Here is a 22,762-nt window from a genome sequence, read left to right as displayed (position 1 = left end):
TTGATTTATTTTATTTTAAATTTTAATTTATTATTAAATTAAATAATTTTAATTATTTTTTAATTATATTTTTAAAAATAAAAACGAAGTAAATTCGTAGCTAATGTACGACCTCTTTACGTGGAAACCTTACGAGTAAATGACGAGAAACAGTTATCGACTATTTTACGAGGAAACATTTGCGAGGAAATAACGAGGAAAAGTTTACGAGTATTTTACGAGGAAATTGTTTCGTGGTTGTTACGTGTATTTTGCGAGGAAACTCTTTCAAGGTATTTACGTGTAGGTTACGAGGAACTCATTTCGAGGTATTTACGAGGAATTGTAGCGACGTCTTTGCGTGGAATATTGACGTGGTCTTTACGAGTGGAATATTGACGTGGTCTTTACGACGAAATATATTCCTCGCTAAGTTACGACGAATTAGCGAGGAAATATGTGTTACGACGGACGAGTAACGAGCAAACGCGCTTCCTCGCTATTTCGTCGTAAAGCCTCTTTTACGACGAAATAACGAGGAAAACCGTCCTCGTTAAGGTGATGTTTTCTTGTAGTGAATATTTTTACAAATATTTATTATTTTATTTTATTAATTCAAAAACAACCACAATAAGTTATTATTTATGTTTTCAAAAAATTTAAGTTAAACATCAAATAATTTATATATATTAATTTTTTCATTAAATACACTCACCTATTAAAAATATTTTGAAAGTATATTTATACCAAAGTTTTTTCTTGATTAAAATTTGAATATAAATTGTTTTATATCTTAATTTTAACTTTTATAATAGAAATATATTATTTCAAGATAATAACACACTATATAAGAATTATCTTCTTTTTAAAATTCGGCTAATATTTTCTTTTTGACAAATCTGATAATATTTATATAAAATTCGTTTTAATTATATACTAAAAATATATTAAAAATTCATTAAAGGTATTATTGACTTTAACCGCTTTAACTTTTAACGTGAGAGTTTAAATGCGTAAAATCACTTCGCAAATAAAAAAGTTTAAAACAAACATCAAATTCTTTATATATGACAAATTTTATCAAAAACACTCACATATTAAAAATATTTTTAGGAAATATCTTTATACAAATATTTTTGTTTGATTAATAATTGATTATAAGTTCATTTATATCTTAACTTTTAACTTTTATAATAGAAAAAAATATTATTTCAAGATAGCAACACAATATATAAAATCATCTTCTAAAATAAATATGACATTAGTAATATAAAATTCATTTTAATTATATAATATATATATATATATATATATATATATAGGTTATACAGAACATTAAAAACAAAATTATCTAAGATCATTGAAATCATAACACATAAGCAAAATTAGCTAAAATCATGGACGTAAGAAAATTCACTTCTCAAATAATAGTATAGATTTATGTTAAAAAAACATCTAATTTAAATTTGTATACATACATTGTACAAAACCTAAATACGTAAACTATTTAAAAATTATATTTTTATTTGATAGAGTGGGAATCATGCGTTTGCTTACTCTTATAGAATTGTAAAGTTCATATGGTTTTCCAATTAAAATTGGTTGATAACAAATAGATAGGTAATTGTCTTTTGTTTTTTATTTGAGTCTTGTTTGAATTTCTAATGTAAAATACATTCCCTAAAAATGATAACGTTGCCGTTCTAACTTAAACTTCTTAGACAGGGCCGGGGTGGCTTTTCCCTTGACTCTATGTTTTATGGCTCTTGTACGTAATCTTCAGTCGTGGCAAGATCCTGACTATTTCAAAATAAAGTTTAATATTTTTTTTTGCTTTTAGACTCGGGACGGTTCGACCGCTCCACTAATCCATGCTATTAGACGGTTCTGAAAAAGGCCCTAAAGCTTCAAAGGACAAAAAAGTATGTAACACAAATCGTTAACTTGTTAGTCTTTAAGACTCAAAATATGATATATGAGAAGGTTTATGCTTTCGTGCGCTATAACTTGAATGGTGGAATTTTTTTTTAATAGCTTAGGTACATTTATTATTTTTGAAGTCTTGGTGCAACAGTAATTAGTAAGCATGTAAAAATAAAATGGTTGGAACTAATAGTAGGGCTGGGCATAAATCCGGAACCCGAAATTCGAACCGGACTCGAACCAGACCCGAACCAGATTTGAACCGAAAATTCGAACCGTTATCCAATCTAAAATGTAAAAAAATACTCGAACGGATCTTGTAGGGTGATATAAAAAATATCTGAATCCGAAGTGGTATTAACCGAACCCGAACTGATTATTCGAAAAGCCAAAATAAATCATCAATATGAATATTAGAAATATATATATATATATATATATATATATATATATATATATATATATATATATAAGTATTTTAAATGATTAATTCAATGTTTATTTTGTTATGGTATAAAAAGAAGTATTAAATTTTAAATAAATATTTTAAATATTCAATTACCTATAAATAAGTTCTTTATATTTTTTTATGAAATAACAAGTCTACTCTATTTATAAAATAATGCATATTGTTTTCATAGGCGGATGCAGGAAGCTAATTAGTTGGGGCACAATGATTTTTTTTTTCCATTATGACTAGTTTTAGAGGAGAAACATTCAATACACTTTGTAGTATTTAACGAAGAAATTTTTTTAAACAGTAGGGGGCACGTGCCCCTGTAGTCGTTGTACTGTGTCCGTCCCTGATTGTTAATAAACTATGTTTTTTTCATTCTTGATTTAATGCTTGATTTAACAGTTTGTTGTTATTTTATCAATTTGATGTGTGTTGGATTATTTTTTATTTAATTTAAGTGTTTTTAATGTTTTGCTTTAAAATTGTGTCTTTTATTTTTGATATAACCCGAATCCGAATGATATGTAATTATTTTATGGGGTTTAGGATTTTTTATACAATTAGAACCTAACCCAAAGTTTTATGATTCGAACCCAATTTGTACTTAGAAAATATGAAAATGGAACCTAGAAGGATAAACCTGATAACCCAAAAATTTAAAATTCACAATCAGAACCCAAACATGTATCTAAACGCCCATGTTTAACTAATAGTTTGATAAGCCGTACAAAACATAATTTTTTGTTTCTTGTACCGGTGATTCTAATGTTGTTTAATGGTGGATAACTTTATTGTAGGTGTTTGTATTATAAATACATCCTTATAATTTTTTTTGTCTGAAATACACCATTTGAACCGTACTATAGGATCTACAGTTTTTTGTAAGTTTTTTTTCTATTAATTCGCATAATTGTGTTTTCCTAATAACAAACCCAAATTTTATGGAATAAAATCATTAATGAATTTTTAGTTAAACCACTGAACCAAAGTAGTTTCCATAATGTATATATATATATATATTCAACAAATTTCAATATAACTAGGAATGGCAATTGGTACCACCCGCCCCGCCGTAGCCCGCCCCGCCGCGGTCTCTCTCTCCGGCGGTTCTTTGCGGGTTGGCCCGCCACAACCCGCGGTCTCAATCCTTAAGCCCAAACCCGCCCCGCTAACATCTTTAGCCTTTGCGGGCAGCCCGCGGGTAGTCAAATATTAGTGGCAAACGGTACCACCCGTCCCGCCCCGCCGGTAGTCCAAGTCTCTCTCTCCGGTGGTCCTTTGCGGCACTGCTGTCTGCTGATAGTAAATAAAAATCAAGATTAGTCCAACATAGTTAAATATAAACTTCACCAAAAGAACAGAAGAAAAAACAGCATTAGACGTTATAGTCTTTAGCCATCAGGCATTTAAAAACTAGTTGAACATTCTACAAGTTCGTTACATGTGCACTATACAATCAGTCAATCATTAGATTTCATCGTATACATATTATATCAAGTCAATACCAAGTGTTTTACTCGTATCATATGACTCGTATGTGGGACTGATACCAATGCATCATTTACGTGATATGACTCGTATGTAGGACTGATACCAATACCAAATTCTTCTTCTTTTTTTTCAGTTCAGCCTTAAAATTTTCAACAAGTGTTTTACTCGTATCATATGATACCAATCCCAAATACTGTCTGCAAAAGTACATTACCAAAAGCGCAGACAAACACTGCAAATTTTTCAAGTCTTCACCAAATTTAAATTAAACAAAACACCAGATCCCAAAGGTAATAAAAAAACAAATCTAAACAGTCATTGTAAATGTAGATAAAAGCAAAATACCAAATCGTTTAGCCAGTTCCTAGTACAGATCAGGTGTAGACACAACAAAAGAGGATGCTCCTCTGGTTTTCGTCAATGGAGTCGCGGCTACAGAGAACATGAATCGCCATTTTCGTCTCTCTCTTTTTTTCTTCAGGTATAGACACAACAAAAGAGGAAGTGGTGCGGGTTCAGTCTGCCCCGCAAGACCCGCAATGACCCAAACCGCAAAGGCCCAACCCGCATGAGACTTACCCGCGAGACCCGCTCACAAATAGGCCTACAGTATCTCTGCCCAAACCTGCCCCGCATGAGTCTTGTACGGGCCAGGCCCGCGGGCTGCGGTCCATTTGCCATTCCTAAATATAACCAACGCGGTGTTGTCCACTGGTTTGTGGAAACTCAATTTTCTAAGTTTGATATACGTCAGTAAGAGATTAAACAATTTGCTCTTGTTCCTGACTTCCGGGATTAATCGGGTCTTTACAGCTTGGATGATCTGATCATCAAACAAATATTAGATATAATAAATACCTATTTCACGAAAACGCATCGATTGAGGAATATTTCTGATATATTTTTGGCGTGACCATTACGGATCTTATAATACCTATTTCACGAAAACGCATCACGCAATAACAAAATTAGGTAAGTAGTATATACGATATTAAAGGAGGAGCATTAATATTGGTTTCTTCGATTGAATTTGGCGTGGAGAGTAAAAACCTACGCTCTGTGTTGATATAAATAATAGAACTTAACATAATGTTTTAATCATACTAATTGGTAATTAGCGATCTAAACGAAGATGTTATTTAAAACCGGTTCGAACAAGAACGTTTTTTGAGAATACGTAAAGAACATTTATTTTAATGTTACTTTCAATACTTTTTATTACACTATATCAAAACCGGTTACTATATATTATATCATATAATCACATAAGATATACTCACGCATGATACATGTATATCAAAACGAGATCTAACAGATGAATATATTAATAAATATATATTAAAAAAAAAGATGCCAGTAATTGGCATAAATATTGATTGACAATAACTCATTAATATAAATATTGTCCGAACAGGAAACTGCAAAACATCCGCCAGCCATAGGCATATATTTACTTTGACAATCACTCATCACAATAATTACTATCATAACAGCATAATCATGCCATTAATATTAGCCACAATATACGTATTTGAATATAATTCATTCCGGTTATAGAACTCCAATCTAGGAATCAAATTCGCAGAATTGCCATATAGGCTTAATGCCGTCCTATTTCATATTTTTAAAGTGGTAGCAATATATATACAAGCTTTCCTAAAATAAAAGATATAAAAATACGTATTTTTGATCAAAATTGATGATCACCTAGTACGTTAGTGAGAGATTAAACAATTTGCTCTTGTTCCTGACTTCCGGGATTAATCGATCGGGTCTTTACAGCTTGGATGATCTGATCATCAAACAAACTAACAAACAAATATCTATACAAGAGTATATTGATTAAAAATTAAATAACACGTTGGAAATTGAAAAAAAAAAACAATACACTTAAACAGTAATAAATCACATTATTACCATCTACTCAAATCTCATATTTTCAATATTCCCAACTTCCACCTACCCTAAACAGACATACCTATTTTATTTTCCTTCCTACTATGCCTATATGACTAGTATATACACGTATATACACCCCATAAAAGTTTGAGATAGTGACAAAAGAAAAAGCATAATAAGAGTTTGCCAGATTCTCATTTTCCACGGTCATATTTGTCAGCTGACTTTTTAACCTGAACTGCCACTGCCTTTTCAAATATATGAGTCCCCAACAACATGTAAAACATCAACGGAATTTCAAAGAATAGACAACAATGCACCACATCCTAATTTCAAATTTTACACTTGAAATATAACCTTCTTCACAATCTTAAACATCTTTATGTACACAACAAAACCTCTAGGCTCTAGAGGCAATAAAACACTCCAGCACTCAAAACTCAATGTGGTAAAACAAACAAAAACAAGAATAAGGTTTTCTCTGTGTGTGTATATTCTTAAAGCTAATCACAACAAATAGGACATCTGATGAGTCCATTCTCATTACAATCAAGACATTTCTGAAACCCATACTCTCTTTCTTCCTTTACACTTTCATCATCATCATCTTCAAGTTCATAGTACACTTTGCAGCTCCCTGAACATGTCTCACAAGGCACAAACCTTACATCTCCACAAGCCTCACATTCTTGCCCATTACAGTTCTTGTTTTCTTCCACCCTCTCGCAGCCTTGTAGAAGCTTCTCAAGCTTCCCTTCTTCATTCAACTTCCGAATCTCCTCTGCTCCTCCGAGTAACTTCTTCCCCAAGAAAACTCTAGGTAAGGTAACCCCAACGCCATTTTTGAATTTACCCCCTAGCAGCTCCTTAAGCTCTTCCTTGAAACCCGAATGCATCGACACATCTCGCTCATCCACTCTAACTCCAATACTTTTTAGTATACTTCTGACACCACAGCTATCTTCATATGTCTTCCTTATACCTCTAAGGCTTGTGAAGTAGAGTATCACCTTGTCTTTACCAGTAGCTTCCTCTTCTTCTTCTTCTTCATCAGATAACTTAAACTGTGGTCTCAGTTTCAAGTCATGAATCGAAATGTTAAAAGGATGTTCAGAAGGAAGTTCCTGGAGAGACCTCCTGAATGAAGAAATGATCTCAGGATCGAAATCGTCAAAGTCGTCAAGCCCTTCTTCCTCCAACTGAAGCCACAATGGCTTTACATCACCATTCATCTTGGGAAGTTCACAACCACCATGGCCACTAGCAGTATCAAACGAGAAGCTCCTAACGTGGTTAGGGCTCACAGAATCTTCAAGACCATCCATCATCTCCCACGTGTTGATCGTCTCCGGCTCTCCAGGAGGCGTCAAGATGGGAGTCTTGGGGACGATCTTTGGGATCTTCTCGTTCATCATGCTTGACCATACTTTAGCTTCCATAAGCTTAGCCTGCATCTCCGAACTCAACTTCTCCTTCTCCGACCTCTCTCTGTGAACAAACCCATTTACGGAGACTCGTCGTTTCTCTCGAGATTCGTCGGCGGCGGGGACAAGGTTCCCGCTGAAGTCAGAGGAGTCGCAGAGCTTGAGAGAGCCGAGGCTGGTGGAGCTGAGAGCAACCATGTGGCAGCTGTCGTCGGAGTGTTGAGATGGGTGGTGCACTGATTGGATTTGACGCATGTTCACCGGACAATATCCTTGCCGGCAGTGGTGGCATCGCTTACGGTGCTTCGAGCTCGTACAACCCATAATGGATCGGGGAACGAAAAACTCTTGGAGATAAATGGTTTGGTAAGATCGATGAGATATATGTTTATCAAAAGAATATTTTTTATGGAGATTTGTGAAAATAATAGCTGGAAAAGAAAAGACGAAAGAGAGAGATCGTAATGAGTTACGAGTAAAGAGCAGTTTAGAAACAGAGACAGAACAGGGGACCAAAACAGAGTACTTTTGAGGAATTTAATAAAAAAGAAGAACAAAATCAAATGGTCCAAACCAATTGACTTATGAAAGCGAGCACAAGGACAAAAACATCATCTAGTTACAGTCTCCTCGTCTCGTCTGGATGCTCTCTCTCTCTCTCTCTAAAAGTCGCAGAGAAGAAGGAGAAAGGATGTGGCGTTTTATAAAAATTCTCTCAGATAATTTGATTATTTATAAAGTCATCAAAAACCATTTGATAGGTGTTCTGTGTACTAATTCATATGGTTGATGGTTCCTTTTCGGATAAAACTTTTTTAATTGTTTTTTTTTTAAATAGGAATAATATCTACCAGTTTTTGTGTCCTTCTATATAACTTTAGTTTTGTTTTCTTTTATGGGCATAAAATATTAGCATATTGTAAATTGGAATACACTAATTTCTTGAAATATATGTGGTTATTATTTAAAATAATAATAATTAGATTGCCAATTCAATGATTTTAGTTCAATCTATTAATTGATACATGATTTCACTCCTTTTTTAAAAATGTTGATAAGCTTTACATGATTATTTTTATTTACTAAATTTAAAGGGACCAAGGATAAAACAAATTAGTTTAGATTAAATATGATTATGATAATATTATGTTTTCATGGACAATCTATGAGTCATTAAATCTCGTCCAGCATTTTTGCAGAAACAATTTCATGATTTTGGATCTTATCTTATCCAAAGTCAGTACTTGGTTTTTGATCTTAAATATAGGGATCCAAATTTTATATTTTCTTTCTTTCGTAGTGTAATTATATTGCTGAACACGGAATTATCTACTAGTTACTTTTCAAACAATGTTTAAATAGTATAGGATAGGATGAGATATTGCAGTAGAGTGATAACTGAGATGCCCAACACGTTTTAGGTTTGATCTAGGCGAATAATAATAAAAAGAAGATAATATGATTTATGGACATCTACACAGATATGAACCATTTTATTTACAGCTCATTTACATATTCAAAAAAGAAGATTTATCCATAGACTACATTTTTCATTGGAGATTAGACTGAATTTTTTGTTTGGATATCCATATTAATCAAAAAAATGTTTAAAGAATTAGTAACATTTTATATTGTTCTTTGACTGTTTACATATGTTCTCACTTATGACACTATTTGAAACATATAGCTTGGATCTCGCTCGTTTGAATGATTAGAAAGCCTGAGCTGTGGCCGGCCTATATGCCTCTATACTATCAGATTTCTCTTCTCTACTGTATTTTAAAATATGTGTTTGTATTATATACATGCTATTTACCAACTGTTACAACTAGGAACTTTTTTCTAGTTTTGTACACCATCGTATCAACTTGAGTTGCTTAAACAGAGAGTGAGATTTTCGACGCAAAAATAAAGAGAAATATGGTTTTAATTTTTTTTATAATGGTTGGGATATTAATAACATTTTTTAAATTTTTGTTTAAATTTATTTAAATTTTTAAATTAATAACGTTTAAATTTCATCCTGAAATTTATATTTATTTAAAATTTTAAATTAATAACGTTTAAGTGCTTTTTTTTGTATCATTATATCTGACGTTCACGGAATCCCAAGCATATAATGACATAATAAGACTTTGTTTACCTTCACAACTGATAATGATACAAAGTCAATTTTAACACTAAACACTAACGGAGAAGGTTAAAATAGAGATTCCATTATCTTTCTTAATTTACGTGCAAACCTTTGAAACGTCGTATAATAACGAACGGAGCGAGTACATGTTTTTAATGTCGAGAGTTTAAGGCCGTTGTTTTTGATATTGACATTTAATAGAAAAGGGGAGTATAATTTACGTCTACGGAATTCTATGTCTATGATAATTTTAGGATTTTCATAAAATTCCGTGATGCAAATTAGCAGCACTTTAATCTTCGGAGCACAAAGCCATTAACGAACTAAGAAACAATAAGAAATAGTAAAACTTAGTACTATGCAAACCAAAATAAATTTACACTAATTTTGTCGAATATCTCAAATTGCTTTCAAACATAGATGTAAGTCCAAATCGTGACCTCAATTTCAGGATGCATACTCTCCAATATATTTATGGGGTAGAAATACGGAAACGACAACAATCTTTCTCCCCCGAAATGTTAGCCTCTGCCATTAAAAATGATGGTTTGATTCAGCACAAAGCGGACTATTTAATATGATTTTTTTCCAAAGCCACCAAGTTTTGCTGGTCCAATAAAGTGTAAATAATATCTTGAACATAAGTGGGTAACTGGTAGCTAAAATAGAAAGTATAAATAAACTTAAAAGCAATATTAAAAATTAATTTACGTCCTTATCGTTATTATTTCAACTGCTAAATAACAATTAAATGATTAATGGAGATATAGTTTGTATATATTGTATGATACATTAATAGTAAATGTGCTTATTGATTTATATGATCTGAATCAATCCAACCAATAACCAAATCAATTTCAAAATGTTACCGATTGATCCAATTGAAGTAGATAAACCAAAAAAAAAAAACTAAAAAACTAAAACTAAAAACCTCACATTGGTTCAGAAACTCTGATTTGGTTAAAGATCGCATTCGTAGTTTTGCCTCTTATAATAATTGGTTCAGAAACTCTTATTCGGTTAAAAGTCGTATCCTGGTTATGCCTCTTATATTCGTTCAAAAAAAAAGAAGTTATGCCTCTTATATTATTATTGTATCTTAGTACTTTCCAACGTCAAACTAACATGAATCATTGGACTTATTATTTGATCAATGATTGAATAACAATACTTTCACGGAAATGTTTACGCCTTAAAAATCAAATTAACCGTAAGATGAGTGGAGACAAATGGAGTATATGATAGTAAGTAATAGTAGTAAAAAAGAGAGAGAGAGAAGTGGGTTACTTAGTGGCTTAATTAACGGATGTCATTGTTGGTCTTCTGTCTTGTTATGTGTTGCCGTTTGGAAACAGGGTTAGATGGCCTCCACTAAACCTTGTTTTAAGAAACTTATTTTAATCTATTTATTTATGATAGTTTTGATACAAATGTGTTTTATATTGTTTAATGGTTGTTAGCTCTCTTTATTTAAATAGAACGGTTTGATTTTTCTTTTTGTAACACAAATGGAACGGTTTAATATTACTATTAATTTGTATATAGAAGCAAACGGTGTAGACGTAATGACGTCCCCAAAAAAAAAACTTATGTTCATGCCTTTGTCCTTGGTCCTATCCTTACCCATGAGTCATGACTAATATATTAAAGTCCCAGAACGCATATTTCGTCACAAGTGTACTACATATTTGGTCGAGGCTCAACATTTATGTGGTTAATCTGCTAAATAGCTAAATCGGTTTAAACATAGAATGTTTTTTCTTTGGTTGCGTGTAATTTTAATCGTTAGTAAGATATGGGAAAAGTCAAGAATATGGACCACAAATCAACTTCCGTTGAATTGTAGAATCCTAAGAAAATCAGAGAGAAATACACACACATGTCTACATGATACATCACACTCGTACAACAACAAAAATTACGTGATGTGAAATACATTGAAAATACATCTTTATATCGAATCAAAGAGCAGAGAGAAGATCGTCGTCGCTTGATGAATGGCTCTGGAAACAAGTCTTTTACTCTTGGATTAATGTCCAGAACTGAAATTTAATTTTTAAACTAAAAATTAAAGAGAGGCATATGTATTGAAAAACGTGAAGCTAAATGGCGCAATTCTAGAAAAATGTTTAACAAAAAAAATTTCGTATTATTTAAGGTATGTGTAAGTAGAGCAGGCATTCTACAGCTCGCTGCTGTGATATGTTAGCAGGCCGTTTCTTATTAATAAATTATCAAATATATATTCTAAGGTCGGTCTTTCTAGTACTTGGAGCTGAATCAATCCTTCTAGAAGCTGCCTGGGGATACCGTGCCGCCTGGGGATCCCGAGTTGCCTGTGGTAGTAGTTCGTTGGGAAGACTTGTGGCCTGATTGATAGTTGACAGAACCTGCATAATTAGTTGATCCTGTTTTACCTGAAAATGATCTACCAAAAGAGCTTCCTCCTTCCGTTGAAGAAGCAGGCCCACCAGCCATTCCAATTCCAGGGCCAGTGCCAGGGACAGGGACAGTGCCCGTGCCAGGGACAGTGCCCGTGCCAGGGACAGTGCCAGTGCCAGGGACAGGGACAGTGCCCGTGCCCGTGCCAGTGCTTCCGGTCATGAAGTTTCCTCTGGTAGAACTTCCAGTTTTGGTGTTAGAGCTTCCAGTAGTTGAGGTAGAAGTTGAACCTCCGGTGGCCACATTGTCATCAATTCCTAGGGATTTTATGTCAATGGAGCTTCCACTCTTCGATGCGGCAGTGACAACAACTTGACCAATCACTCGTGCCCATTGCACAAGAGACGTGAGCAACAATTGTCTTTGTCCGCTTGTCATTTCCGTTGAACTGCTACTCGTTTGCGAGGTCAAAGTCTTTCCCATTGTCATTAACACATCCATAACCTTGCTGGTGTCCACCTGATCACCAATTAAATAAAATCAAGATTTTACCAAACCATGACCATTTTCTAATAATAACTTGCCTCATTACATTTTGAAATACTATTAGATTTTGACATGTATTTTAAAAACAAAAAAAATATTTTAAACAAATTTTAACAATTTACCGACGATCCGCTGCTACCACCCAGTGCAGACAGAGCACTTTGGACGCCCTCAGCTTTTCCTTTCAAGTCAACATTCGACCCCGAACTTATTGCGCTTACGTAAGACCTTAAATTTCCAAATAAGTTCTTGTACTCAGGCTTCAATGGGCTCTTAAACTCCAACAGGTTCACAAACTTCAGCATACCCTTGCAAGCGAACGGCCTAAGCCCCCTGGATCTTCTGGGAATTTTTCTCAGGAAGTGCCTTAATAAAAACGTCCCTTGCACTTCATAGACCGTACTTAGTGCTACTAGTAACAATAGACATACCGCCGACGAAATTCTTCCCATATTTTGTTTTGTTTTGTTTTGTTTTTTTAATTTTTTTGGTTTGTTTTGGAGTTTTACAATTAATAAGAAGCAGTTTATAAGATCTTTCAATGGTCTAAATTTATGTGCTTAAGAGAAAAGGGTGGATCGATTCAAGGCCGCGAGAGAAAAGCACAAGCTGTTCTCATATGTTTCGCATTCTACTTGACAGAAATTTATGTTGCTCTCCGTTTTTTACTTATCATTCTATTTCTGGAAAGAAATTTATTTTCTCTTTAGAAATTAAATAATTTAATGCAATTAACAATTGGTGACAACACAAAGTTCAGATGGTGTAAAAACAAAGTAATTTATTTCATATTGTTTTCTTATAAACCAAAGAATTTTAGGTACTTGATAGAATTATATTCGTGCCGCATGATTCTTATTCGTATGAAGTACACGTTTAAAAATTTCAAGGTTAAAAAAATATTCAAGGTTAAAATTAATACTTAGATATTTATTATTATTATTTTGTCAAAGGATTTCAAAATTTATAAGGTAAATGAGTCTTTTAAAAGAAAAATATGCAAATACGGTCCATTTATTCTTGTCTTCAGAACCTCCGGGCTCGCTTTATTTGCTAGGTTTATGAAAGCACCAAACTCAGAATACTATTGGAGTTATGTAAAGATTAATGAATCTTAATTTTTTTTAAAAATGTGTGTAACTAAAAATATAAAATTTTATATAAAAAATTCCAATGAAACATAAATAATATATAAATAATTTGGATTAATCCACCAATTACCAATTGATATTGAATTTGTATTCCATTAAAATTAACACGATATTATAGCCACAAAAATCTAAATACTTAAAAATGCTTGGTAATCAACCCACGCACTTGTATAATTCGGCTAAAAAATGGCTTGTGTTCTCGGGTTTGATAATGATGTTATTAATGGTTAGAACCATTATCTCAAAAGGGAGTATTGAAATTATGTAAAGATTGATGAGCTATTGGCCCTAATCTGTATAAGAATATAATTTTTTACAAACAAATTTTGGATGAAACATAAATAATATTTCCTCTGTTTCATAATAAGTGTCGTATTAACATTTTTTTTTTACACAAAAAATGTCATTTTACAATTCCAATACAAATTATACTTACTTTCAGCTGAAAATTCATTGCAAACTGCATTGATTTTATAAATAATTTTATTTATCTCAAATATTATTGGTTAGAGAAATGTAATTAATACAACTTACATATATTTCAACAACTTTTATAATCTGTGTGAAAAATATTATAGTGACACTTATTCAGAAACGGAGGGAGCATGTCAGTTGGTTTTGAATTAAAAATCCATGAAACTTAACAAATACTCGTGTTATATATGTTTCAATCTCTACTTTGGCTTCCAATGTTTTCTTAAATGCATACAATGAAATCCTGGAAGTTAAAGATGATAAGATATTTTAAAAATAGATGCCTTATTCATTTAAAAGAAGAAAATTATTCAAAATCCTTTTTATAGGAATCACTCGCTTCTGTGTGTAACATACAGAGCGGTTACATTCTATCTGCATTGTCTTACAGAGTTATTACATGCATACGTCGGTCTTTAGCTAGACACTGCTGGCCTATACCGATCTTAGTTTTATATACAAAACAAAATATCTGATAGTTTAGCTACTAATTAATTATAATAAATATTTGGCATTACTGGATTGTCATTCCTGCTGATTTTCCGCGTATTAGTACAGCTTCTTAATTGGTCTTGAGCCTACCCATACCGTTCTCCTGCTGGGTCTGCTGCTGGGTCTGTTGCTGAGAAGAAGCAGCGGTCTCTTTCTTAGATGAGGCCATGGTCTTCTTCTGAGACTGCTGAGAAGCAGCGGTCTCTTGCTTAGATGAAGATGAGCTTGAAGAAGCAGCAGTCTCAACAAACTGGGTTGTGACTTGTTCAATCTTTGACATGGTCTTCTTAATCTCTGTCTCTTTTGTCGATGATACTTTCTGTTCGCCCACGATTTGGCTGTTGAGATTTTGAAATTGTTGAAGATTCTTGATCAATTGTTGTTGGGTAGTCTGGATGTTGCTCTTCATCTACAGGTAAAAATATTGAAATGTATTAATTCTTGATTTTTTTTAAAAAAAAGGGAATAATTAATATATTAGAGAGTTAACACAAAAGTTCTTTAAATTACGTACCTCTGCTGATTTGCTAAATCTTGAACCCACGAAAGACATGGCATCAGATAGTTTACCAGTGGTTGATTTGGCTGTATTAGTATATTCTTGTTCGGATTTGGTGGAAGAAACCCTTGAGGAGGCAGTCATGGAAGCCTTGAGCTTCTCGAAGAAGGGTTTGAGTTCTGCCTTTTGTGCAAACCTTTTCTCAAGTCCTGATATGAATGACGTTGTTTCTTGTGAAGTCTCTTTCTCGATTTCTGTCACTGATGTGGTCGATGATGACTTTGAGCTCGCCGATTCTTGGTTCGTGGATGCAGCACTTCCTCTGCTGCTTGCAGCGTTGGATTGTTGTTGGTTCGTGGAAGCAGCAGCACTTCCAGCGTTGGATTGTTGGTTCACGGAAGCAGCAGCCTTTCCGGTTCCTTTTACAGAGGTTTTCTCCTTAGCAGCAGTGGGGCTTCCTCTGGGGCTTCCTGCGGTTTTATCCTTAGCAGCAGTGGGACTTCCTCTCGGGCTTCCCGCATATCCACCTGTCGTGTCTCTGAAAGTGGTTCCAGTTTTGGTCGAAGCACTTGGACCAGCTTTGGTCGAGGTGGCTTCTTTGGTTTTGGCTGATGAAGTAGCAGCCTTCTGCTCATTCTTCTCAGCCTTCTTCTCAGCCTTCTTTTCACCCTTCTTCTCAGCCTTCTTTTCACCCTTCTTCTCACCCTTCTCTGCTCTAGCACCGGTGGTTTCTTTAGCCTTTGCTGAAGCGGCAGTCTCTGCTCTAGCGGCATAACTTGAAGATTTTGATGAGGATTCAGAGCTGGATTTGGAGGATGAAGAGCTACTCTGGCGGCTTTCACTAACAGTCATGACAGAGTTAACATCAACATTAAGTCCAAAAGAGTTTATATCGATTTTCTTTCCCTTCTTCTCACAAGCCGTCTTCACGGTTGTAGCAATCGTTTTAGTCCACTGCACCATCGATGTGACTAGAGTTTTCTTTTCAGTAGACGTTATCGCCGTTGTACTCTTTTTCTGCTCAACCAAAGTCTTTGCCATGGAGATCATGGTAGATTTGAAACTCCCTGCTTCCGCCTGTTGCAAATTGAGAAGAAATTAATAACAAAAAAAAGTCAATAATTTGGTTGCTACTATGGCCGGTTCTAAAATTTATGAGGCTTCAAACAATTACGGTTTGAAGATCAAATGATCCTTTTTTTTTTTTTTTTGAATGGTTCCAGGTGGAATGATCCATACATATTAACTACTTATAATATGGAAATCGAGGCAACAAGAACCGGTTATGCTAATGAAATATTAGACTCGAACATCTAATTTCTTTTGAATTTTTAAATATAAACATTAGATCTTCAAATTGTAAAAACAAGAGACGTTTGCTAAATTAATTAAGATTTCCATAATCTCACGGCGTGACTATGTTTGTTACCATAAAAGCATTACAGGACTTACAGATTTTTGGCCTGCACCACCAGTTATTGCAGACACAGCTTTGAAAAGCCCGTCACCTTTTTTCTCCATGTCGATGTTTTGTGATGTGGACGATGACGTTTCGATGGAGCTAAAGAAAGACTTGAACTCTGTGAAGAAACTTTTGAACTCTGGAGTCGGTGGACAAAAACGTTCAAGGTCGGTCAAGAACTCTGTCAAACCCGTGTTAACGTATGGCGTAAATTCGCTGCTCTTGCTTGGAAATTTAGTCGTCAAGTAATCCTTCAACAAGAAATGCCCTCGCGCTTCATAAATCACACTTGATGTTACTACTAACATCAGACATAACGCTAGTGAAATCCTTGCCATGTTTTTCTATGAGAGAAAGCAAAATGAAATAATAAAACAAAGTAAAAGTGTCTTTTTCGTTTTCTTTTTTTTTTAACTAATTATTTTCTTTTTTTCCTTTTCGAATTGTTTTGGTTTGTGGGAGAAGTTGGCTTATTATATAGATGTAAAAGGTCTAAATTTAAGTGCCTATAAGAGAAAATGGTGGAATGGTTTAAGGTCGATCGCGAGAGAATAGCATGTATGTGGTTCTTATTTTTTTACTGCTCTATTTTGACGGCAATTTTTCGCATCCACGTTTCTCTTCCGTCTATATTTAGAAGGATCAAATTTTATTGTAATTACTCTTAAATCAAGCATGTTCACAATTAATATAAAACCATTATTTATGTACACCTTCATGATTATCCAAATGTACATGACAATATAATCGGTTGCATCTCTTACAATTCACATTAGATTAGTAGTGTGTACCAATAATATAATCATTTGTGTACATATAATTAATCGTGTGACTTGAAAGGGTAAAAAACTTGAAACAATAACTTTAGTAAACGTATTCATACTCTTTGCTGTCTATGTTGTAATTTTAGAAACAGTCGCCTACGTCTAATTTAGTTTTTTGCGCCTATGTTCAACTTTATATAATAAAAGGTTTAAGTGATTATTTCAATTTTTAGCTGTAGTTTGATTTCATTTGTATTTTACAAGTTTTATAAATCTATTTTTATTTTTATCTACAGCATTTACAATTATGTTTTCATAGCTCACAACTAAAGAAAAAGTATAAACTAAAATTTCATACACAATTAGGTTAGATAGTAAAAACGTTATGTCAACGAACTGGGATATGGTACCAAGTGTGTTAAATGGAAAGGTTATTCTCAACTCTCAAGTGAAAAGCGTTGTACGTAGTAAGTAAGGCACTATCGTGAACTAGGGAAGGTGCCTTTCTGAGATACACGTTTATGTATCGTCAAAATAGAATCGTAGAAGAATGCATTGTGACTAGAGAGTTAAGATTGGTTTCAAGTAGCAAGTTAGAAGTTGAGGTTGCCCAATGGAAAGTTACAAACTTTGAAAGGTTCTTGTTCATTGATTAGTACTAGCAATTCCAACTATAAGCGTTTACTTATCAGCATCTTATTGCCTATCATAATCCAATCAATAGTTACCATCACTTTGAGTTAATTAGAATCTCAATGAAGATGATGATGAAAATTTGATTTTTAGAAGATATGCAGTTTTATTTGATCCGAAAGAAGAAGAAGATATGCAGTTCTATTTCATGAGATGAGGTATTCAAGTAGTAAGCAAGACTTCAAGACCATCAGCCTGGAGTCACATATACATTATTTTTAGATTTTTGCCTGGAGTACACAAGACCGAAAAAATAAAGTGTTGGCTTTCTTAAATATTTTAGAAGGTTTGTTATTATTATTATTTTTCGTAACATGAAGGTTTGTTATTTATTGATTGTATTACCAATCATATTCAAATCTATATATCATATGTTATTAAAAATGTATTAGGGAATGAGAGGATTTAAATATTTCTACAAAGCACAGTTAAAAAGATGGACTGTAATGTTATTTCCTTATTTATATGGTAGTGATTTATTCTCTAAATATTGAATGGTAGAAACACAAAAGAGGAACGCAGTTTGCCATTCTAATCGGGCATGGAACATGAGAGCCATTAGTCTTTTTGTTTGTGCTATTCTCTCGTAGCCTTCAATGGATCCACCAATTTCTCTTAAATCAAATTTAGAATTCTTAAGCATCTATATAAATCGAGTTCCCTCTCAGAAAATAAAACCATTAGAAAAAACAAAAAAAACATATAAATTTTCAAAAAAATTTAAAAAGAAATAAATCACTCTAATTCTCTTCTTTTCCATCTAACAAGAAAATGGCAAAATTTCCATTAGGAATATGTCTAATGTTTATGATAACAACAAGTACCATATATGAAGTGCAAGGACATTTCTTATTAGACCATTACATGAAGAAAATTCCTAAAATATCCAGCGAGTTCGAACCTTTCGCTTTCAAGGGTATACTTAGTTTTATAGACCACCTTGAGGGTTTATGTCCCCTGAAGGTGGAGTACAAGGAGTTCTTCACAAAGCTGAAGGATTTCATGGCCTTCATAAACTCAGCATCAGGGTCGTCCGCAGAGTTCCATACTCAGTTGAAAACAAAATCTGAGGAGCTCTTCAAGGCTATCACTAAAATGGGTGGCACAGCAGGAGCATCGGTAAGAGTTCATGTTTTTGTTATTCACAAGGTGAACTCATATGAGTAGTATGTATTAGAACATGCATGCCCATTATAGTTTTTTTTTTTGTTTTTGTTTTGGGATTTTTGGTAGGCGCATACAACCAAATTGATAGAAAGTTTAATGTCGATGGGAAAAACTTTGGCTGAGTACAAGAGGAGTGGTTCACAAACTCTGACAAGTGAACAAAGGACAGAGCTGGTCACATCTATGTCGAGATGGGCACAAACGATCGGTCAGTTTGTGAAAAGCGTAACTGAGACGAATGGTGGCGCTAATATTGATCTCAAATCCCTTGGCTGTGGAGGTGCAACCGGCATCTCTACCTCCATGGAAACTGGAAGCACGGCCAGTGGTTCTACAAACATGGAAACTGGAAGCACTGGTGGCAGTGGAAGTCCAAGTGGGGACACCGGTAGTCCTGCCTCTGGTGGTAGTGAAAGTGGTTCTCCCTCTAATGAAACTCCTGCTGAAGGTGGAAGCGGTAGCCCAAGTGGAAGCCCAAGTGACAGCTCATCAGGAGCAGGCTCCACGGGTAGTGAAACCTCCACTGAGGCTGAAACTACAGCTGGTTCCGGTAGTGGAGCGGGTGCTGGTGAAACTCCTGGCGCTGCTGGACCGAGTGGAAGCCCAACTGGTAGCCCAACTGAATCAGAAGAAAGCTCCAAGGATGAAAGCTCCAAGGATGAAAGCTCAAAAGATGAAAGCTCCAAAGGTGAAAAGGATGAAAGCTCTAAGGATGAAAGCTCCAAGGATGAAAGCTCAAAAGATAAAAGCTCTAAAGGTGAAAAGGATGAAAGCTCTAAGGATGAAAGCTCCAAGGATGAAAGCTCAAAAGATAAAAGCTCTAAAGGTGAAAAGGATGAAAGCTCTAAGGATGAAAGCTCCAAGGATGAAAGCTCAAAAGATGAAAGCTCCAAGGATGAAAGCTCCAAAGGTGAAAGCTCAGCTGAATCAGGAGAAAGTTCCAAGGAAGCTAGTGGTGCAAGCTCTACTGAGACCCAAAGTGAAACTGGTGCCGAAAGTGGAAGCACTGACGGTGGAGCATCTGCCGGTGGTCCTAGTGGTGAACCCCCTGGCGATGCTGGTGCCGGTGCTCCAAGCGGAAGTACATCTGATATGTCGGCAGGAGGAGCAAGTGCTTCAGGCGGTGCGAGTGGAACTTCAACTCAAACCTCTGCCGAAGGAGAAAGCTCAATGAATAGTGGAGGCAGTTCCTACGCGGACACTACAGGTGGTAGCGCGGCGGAAGGTTCCGCCAGTAGCCCCTCTGGTTCAGCTTCGGGTAGTAGTGAGACCTCCTCCATCACCGGAAGTGAAAATTCATCTTACCAAGCTGGAGGATCCTCCGCCGGTGGCCCCAGTGGAAGTACAACTGCTGGCTCGGCCGCAGGAGAGAGCACAACGGAAGAAAGTTCGGAGGGTGGTAGTGGAGCCTCCGAAAATCAATCTGTCAAAGGAAAAAAGGGGACAGCGAACTACGAAGGTTCTTCTAGCTACAAAAAGTCACAATCACAATCCTCAGAGTCGGCCAAGAGCAGCTTCAAACATTCCTCGGAGAAAAACGCCGGCTCGTCTTAAACTAAACTCGTCGGTTCTCGGACCAAATAGGTCGGAAACACATATTAATACTATAATTTCAATAAAGCAATGGCCCTGCTAACAATTACAGCAGCGAGCTGTAGAATATTTTTTTGCTAAATACTAGAGAATTACTGACATGCGTTAGCCTTACTGCATGCATAATTTTGGTTGTTTTTTTTTTCTCTATAATTTGATTGTAAAATATGAATATAAAGAATTGTGAGCATGTAATACATGACACATTAAATAGTGAGAAAGTAATAATAATAATAATTTATTTGCATATCCTATCAATTTTTTGTTCAGTCTCCTCTCTTATTTTTTCCTTTTAACCTTTCCCAAATTAAAATATTCTTCATGTGAATTTCTCTTTATATGCATATCATAAGAAATCGTTCTCCCGCTTTAACAAGAACCCAATGGCTCTATAAGGGATGTACCGCCCTATATCTTTAATGTTGTCATGCCATGCTAGTTCACGGCCATAATGTGTGCTGAAACTACATTGAGACCAAACCGTGTTGTCGATATGGTGTGATGCAACATAAGAACAGCAAATAAACTGTTTTTACTTATGATGATTATCTAACAATCATCAGAAGTATATATTCTTGAACCGTTATATATAATCCAATGAATATGTGACAATAATAAGTTTCGATTTATGGATTCAGCGACCTAGAGAATTTGATGGACTCATCTTTGATCATGTCGGAATAACATAGCTTAGAGCAGCTCTATTCATATAGTTTGCGGCATGTTGGCAAAAATTCAGAAAATTCTCTCCCAGACGAGCTTCCCGAGAAAAGGCATTATCCTTTTTGCGTAAAGCAATACCCCTTTTACCCGCCAGTCTTTTTACCGGTTATGGATTAATTCCTCTGATTATCCTTCTGTATTTTTAAATTTTTACCGGTTGTAGAGTTATTCAGCGGTCCATCCAAAGCCTTGGCCTTTATCCCCCGGGTTCTTCCCCCGACCCGATGTCGGAGGGACCGCCGCCGTTCGCCCTCGCCAGCCTGGTTACCGGAGCTAGTCCTTATGCAGATTGTCTGTCTCCTACCGCCCCTTGAAGACAAAACCAGTTGTAACCGAAGCTTATGATACAGGGGTTCCTGTCCTTTTTGCTGCTTGCGATTTTAGTATCAGTAGGTTGAGACATTGTTTGAAGTTCACGGCTGGATCTAAGAAGCAATCAGCCCGCCTATTGAAATCTTAACCAATAAGTTATTTCCGAACTCAGCAGCAAGAATGCAGAGAAGGATATTTGTAGCTGATAAGGGGAAACAAATCTGTACAGAGGACAATCAGGCGCCTCGTACGGCTCGGGTTCGAGCTTAACTCCCGGAGAACACTGAGCTTATCAACAAGTGCTCCCTAACGCTAATAGGAAGAGTCACTAATCGCTCAGTTCAGAAGATCTGGCCCCTCCTTTCTTTCTTCTCGGACCTCTGGAAGTCTGATGTGAAACCTGTGGGGGCAGACATGGGTAATGGTCTCTTTCAATTCCAATTTGAAAGGGAGGAAGATCTACTCCAAGTGTTGGAGAAAAGACCATACCATTTTGATAGATGGATGGTTATAGTCCAAAGATGGGAGCCAACGCTGTCGAAAGCATTTCCGTCCTTAATCCCCTTCTGGATAAAAATCCAAGGAATCCCCATACACCTCTGGTCTGAAGGAATAGCGACGAGTATTGGAAATGATGTAGGGATCTTTGAGAAAGCTGAAATCACTCCACTGACCATGCGCATGCGGGCCCATGTCAACGGCCTCCTTCCACTAATCACCTCCACAGTAATAGAGTATCCCAATGGAGAGGAAGTGACGGCAAGCTTAGTCTATGAGAGACTGAAGAGGCATTGTACAACTTGCTTGAGGCTGGATCATGATATTCATGATTGTTTGGAAGAAAAGGCAAAGAAACGTTTACTCAGAGCGTCTCAGGAGGCAGATCGTAGTAAGCAAGCCTCCCAAACCTCAGTCAGAGAAGGTCGCGAAGCTATGGAGCAGTCACCACGAGATAATACAATCTACCATTTCTCGGCCTCGAATGGAGCAGAATATCGTGAGCGACGGTCCCACTATGATCAAGAACTGCAGGGCCGACGGCAGTATAAACTGCAACCTAAGACATGGAAGGAGAAGGAAGAGTACATGAGAGCCAGTCAGGCTAGGGAACGCTCTCGCTACCTTGAGGAGTGCTACAATGCACGCAGGTGCACCTCTGTTCTACAAAAAAGACAAGCGTCATCTCAAAGTAGAAGC

The 22,762-nt window shown here is 35.5% G+C and overlaps 5 protein-coding genes across 6 annotated transcripts in view; 2 read left to right on the top strand and 3 right to left on the bottom strand.

The window, feature by feature from the left end:
• Positions 1-6,096: 6,096 nt before the first annotated feature.
• LOC106304541 (uncharacterized protein At3g28850-like) lies at positions 6,097-7,861 on the bottom strand. The gene has a single exon (XM_013740941.1). The coding sequence runs from the start codon at positions 7,495-7,497 to the stop codon at positions 6,253-6,255; it is 1,245 nt and encodes a 414-aa protein (XP_013596395.1). The 5' UTR covers positions 7,498-7,861; the 3' UTR covers positions 6,097-6,252.
• Positions 7,862-11,385: 3,524 nt separating this feature from the next.
• Positions 11,386-12,758, bottom strand: LOC106304878 (putative per-hexamer repeat protein 5). The gene is made up of 2 exons (XM_013741268.1): positions 12,358-12,758; positions 11,386-12,208 (listed from the first exon to the last, which is right to left on the bottom strand). The coding sequence occupies exons 1-2, from the start codon at positions 12,685-12,687 to the stop codon at positions 11,597-11,599; spliced, it is 942 nt and encodes a 313-aa protein (XP_013596722.1). The 5' UTR covers positions 12,688-12,758; the 3' UTR covers positions 11,386-11,596.
• Positions 12,759-14,126: 1,368 nt separating this feature from the next.
• On the bottom strand, positions 14,127-16,758 carry LOC106305520 (uncharacterized protein YMR317W-like). Of its 2 annotated transcripts, XM_013741887.1 has the most exons (4): positions 16,304-16,758; positions 15,223-15,928; positions 14,867-15,180; positions 14,127-14,761 (listed from the first exon to the last, which is right to left on the bottom strand). In XM_013741887.1, exons 1-4 carry the CDS (start codon positions 16,649-16,651, stop codon positions 14,423-14,425), a joined length of 1,707 nt encoding a protein of 568 aa, XP_013597341.1. In that variant the 5' UTR covers positions 16,652-16,758; the 3' UTR covers positions 14,127-14,422. The 2 variants fall into 2 exon arrangements, with proteins under 2 accessions (XP_013597341.1, XP_013597340.1); XM_013741886.1 differs by having other exon boundaries at positions 14,867-15,928.
• A 1,685-nt stretch (positions 16,759-18,443) lies between these two features.
• LOC106302275 (cell wall protein AWA1-like) lies at positions 18,444-20,779 on the top strand. The gene is made up of 2 exons (XM_013738820.1): positions 18,444-18,889; positions 19,004-20,779. The coding sequence occupies exons 1-2, from the start codon at positions 18,542-18,544 to the stop codon at positions 20,489-20,491; spliced, it is 1,836 nt and encodes a 611-aa protein (XP_013594274.1). The 5' UTR covers positions 18,444-18,541; the 3' UTR covers positions 20,492-20,779.
• Positions 20,780-21,979: 1,200 nt separating this feature from the next.
• LOC106303137 overlaps positions 21,980-22,762 on the top strand; it is a 1,057-nt gene continuing 274 nt past the window's right edge. The window contains exon 1 of the mRNA XM_013739482.1: positions 21,980-22,713. Within this exon, the coding sequence (XP_013594936.1) occupies positions 21,980-22,713 (734 nt within the window). The remainder of the gene's footprint in view (positions 22,714-22,762) is intronic.

Source organism: Brassica oleracea, chromosome C7, assembly GCF_000695525.1.
Source record: "Brassica oleracea var. oleracea cultivar TO1000 chromosome C7, BOL, whole genome shotgun sequence".
Classification (NCBI taxonomy): domain Eukaryota; kingdom Viridiplantae; phylum Streptophyta; class Magnoliopsida; order Brassicales; family Brassicaceae; genus Brassica; species Brassica oleracea.
Note: the sequence above shows the minus strand (reverse complement) of the source record. Positions and strands in the feature narration are given on the sequence as shown.

Excerpts from the sequence above, each read along its gene's own strand:
- LOC106304541 (XM_013740941.1), bottom strand. The coding sequence starts at position 7,497 with ATGGGTTGTACGAGCTCGAAGCACCGTAAGCGATGCCACCACTGCCGG.
- LOC106304878 (XM_013741268.1), bottom strand. The coding sequence starts at position 12,687 with ATGGGAAGAATTTCGTCGGCGGTATGTCTATTGTTACTAGTAGCACTA. Across the intron at positions 12,209-12,357 it reads GTGGTAGCAGCGGATCGTCG|GTGGACACCAGCAAGGTTAT; the intron begins GTAAATTGTTAA and ends ATTGGTGATCAG.
- LOC106305520 (XM_013741886.1), bottom strand. The coding sequence starts at position 16,651 with ATGGCAAGGATTTCACTAGCGTTATGTCTGATGTTAGTAGTAACATCA. Across the intron at positions 15,929-16,303 it reads GTGGTGCAGGCCAAAAATCT|GCGGAAGCAGGGAGTTTCAA; the intron begins GTAAGTCCTGTA and ends AATTTGCAACAG. Across the intron at positions 14,762-14,866 it reads GATTTAGCAAATCAGCAGAG|ATGAAGAGCAACATCCAGAC; the intron begins GTACGTAATTTA and ends TTTTACCTGTAG.
- LOC106302275 (XM_013738820.1), top strand. The coding sequence starts at position 18,542 with ATGGCAAAATTTCCATTAGGAATATGTCTAATGTTTATGATAACAACA. Across the intron at positions 18,890-19,003 it reads GTGGCACAGCAGGAGCATCG|GCGCATACAACCAAATTGAT; the intron begins GTAAGAGTTCAT and ends GATTTTTGGTAG.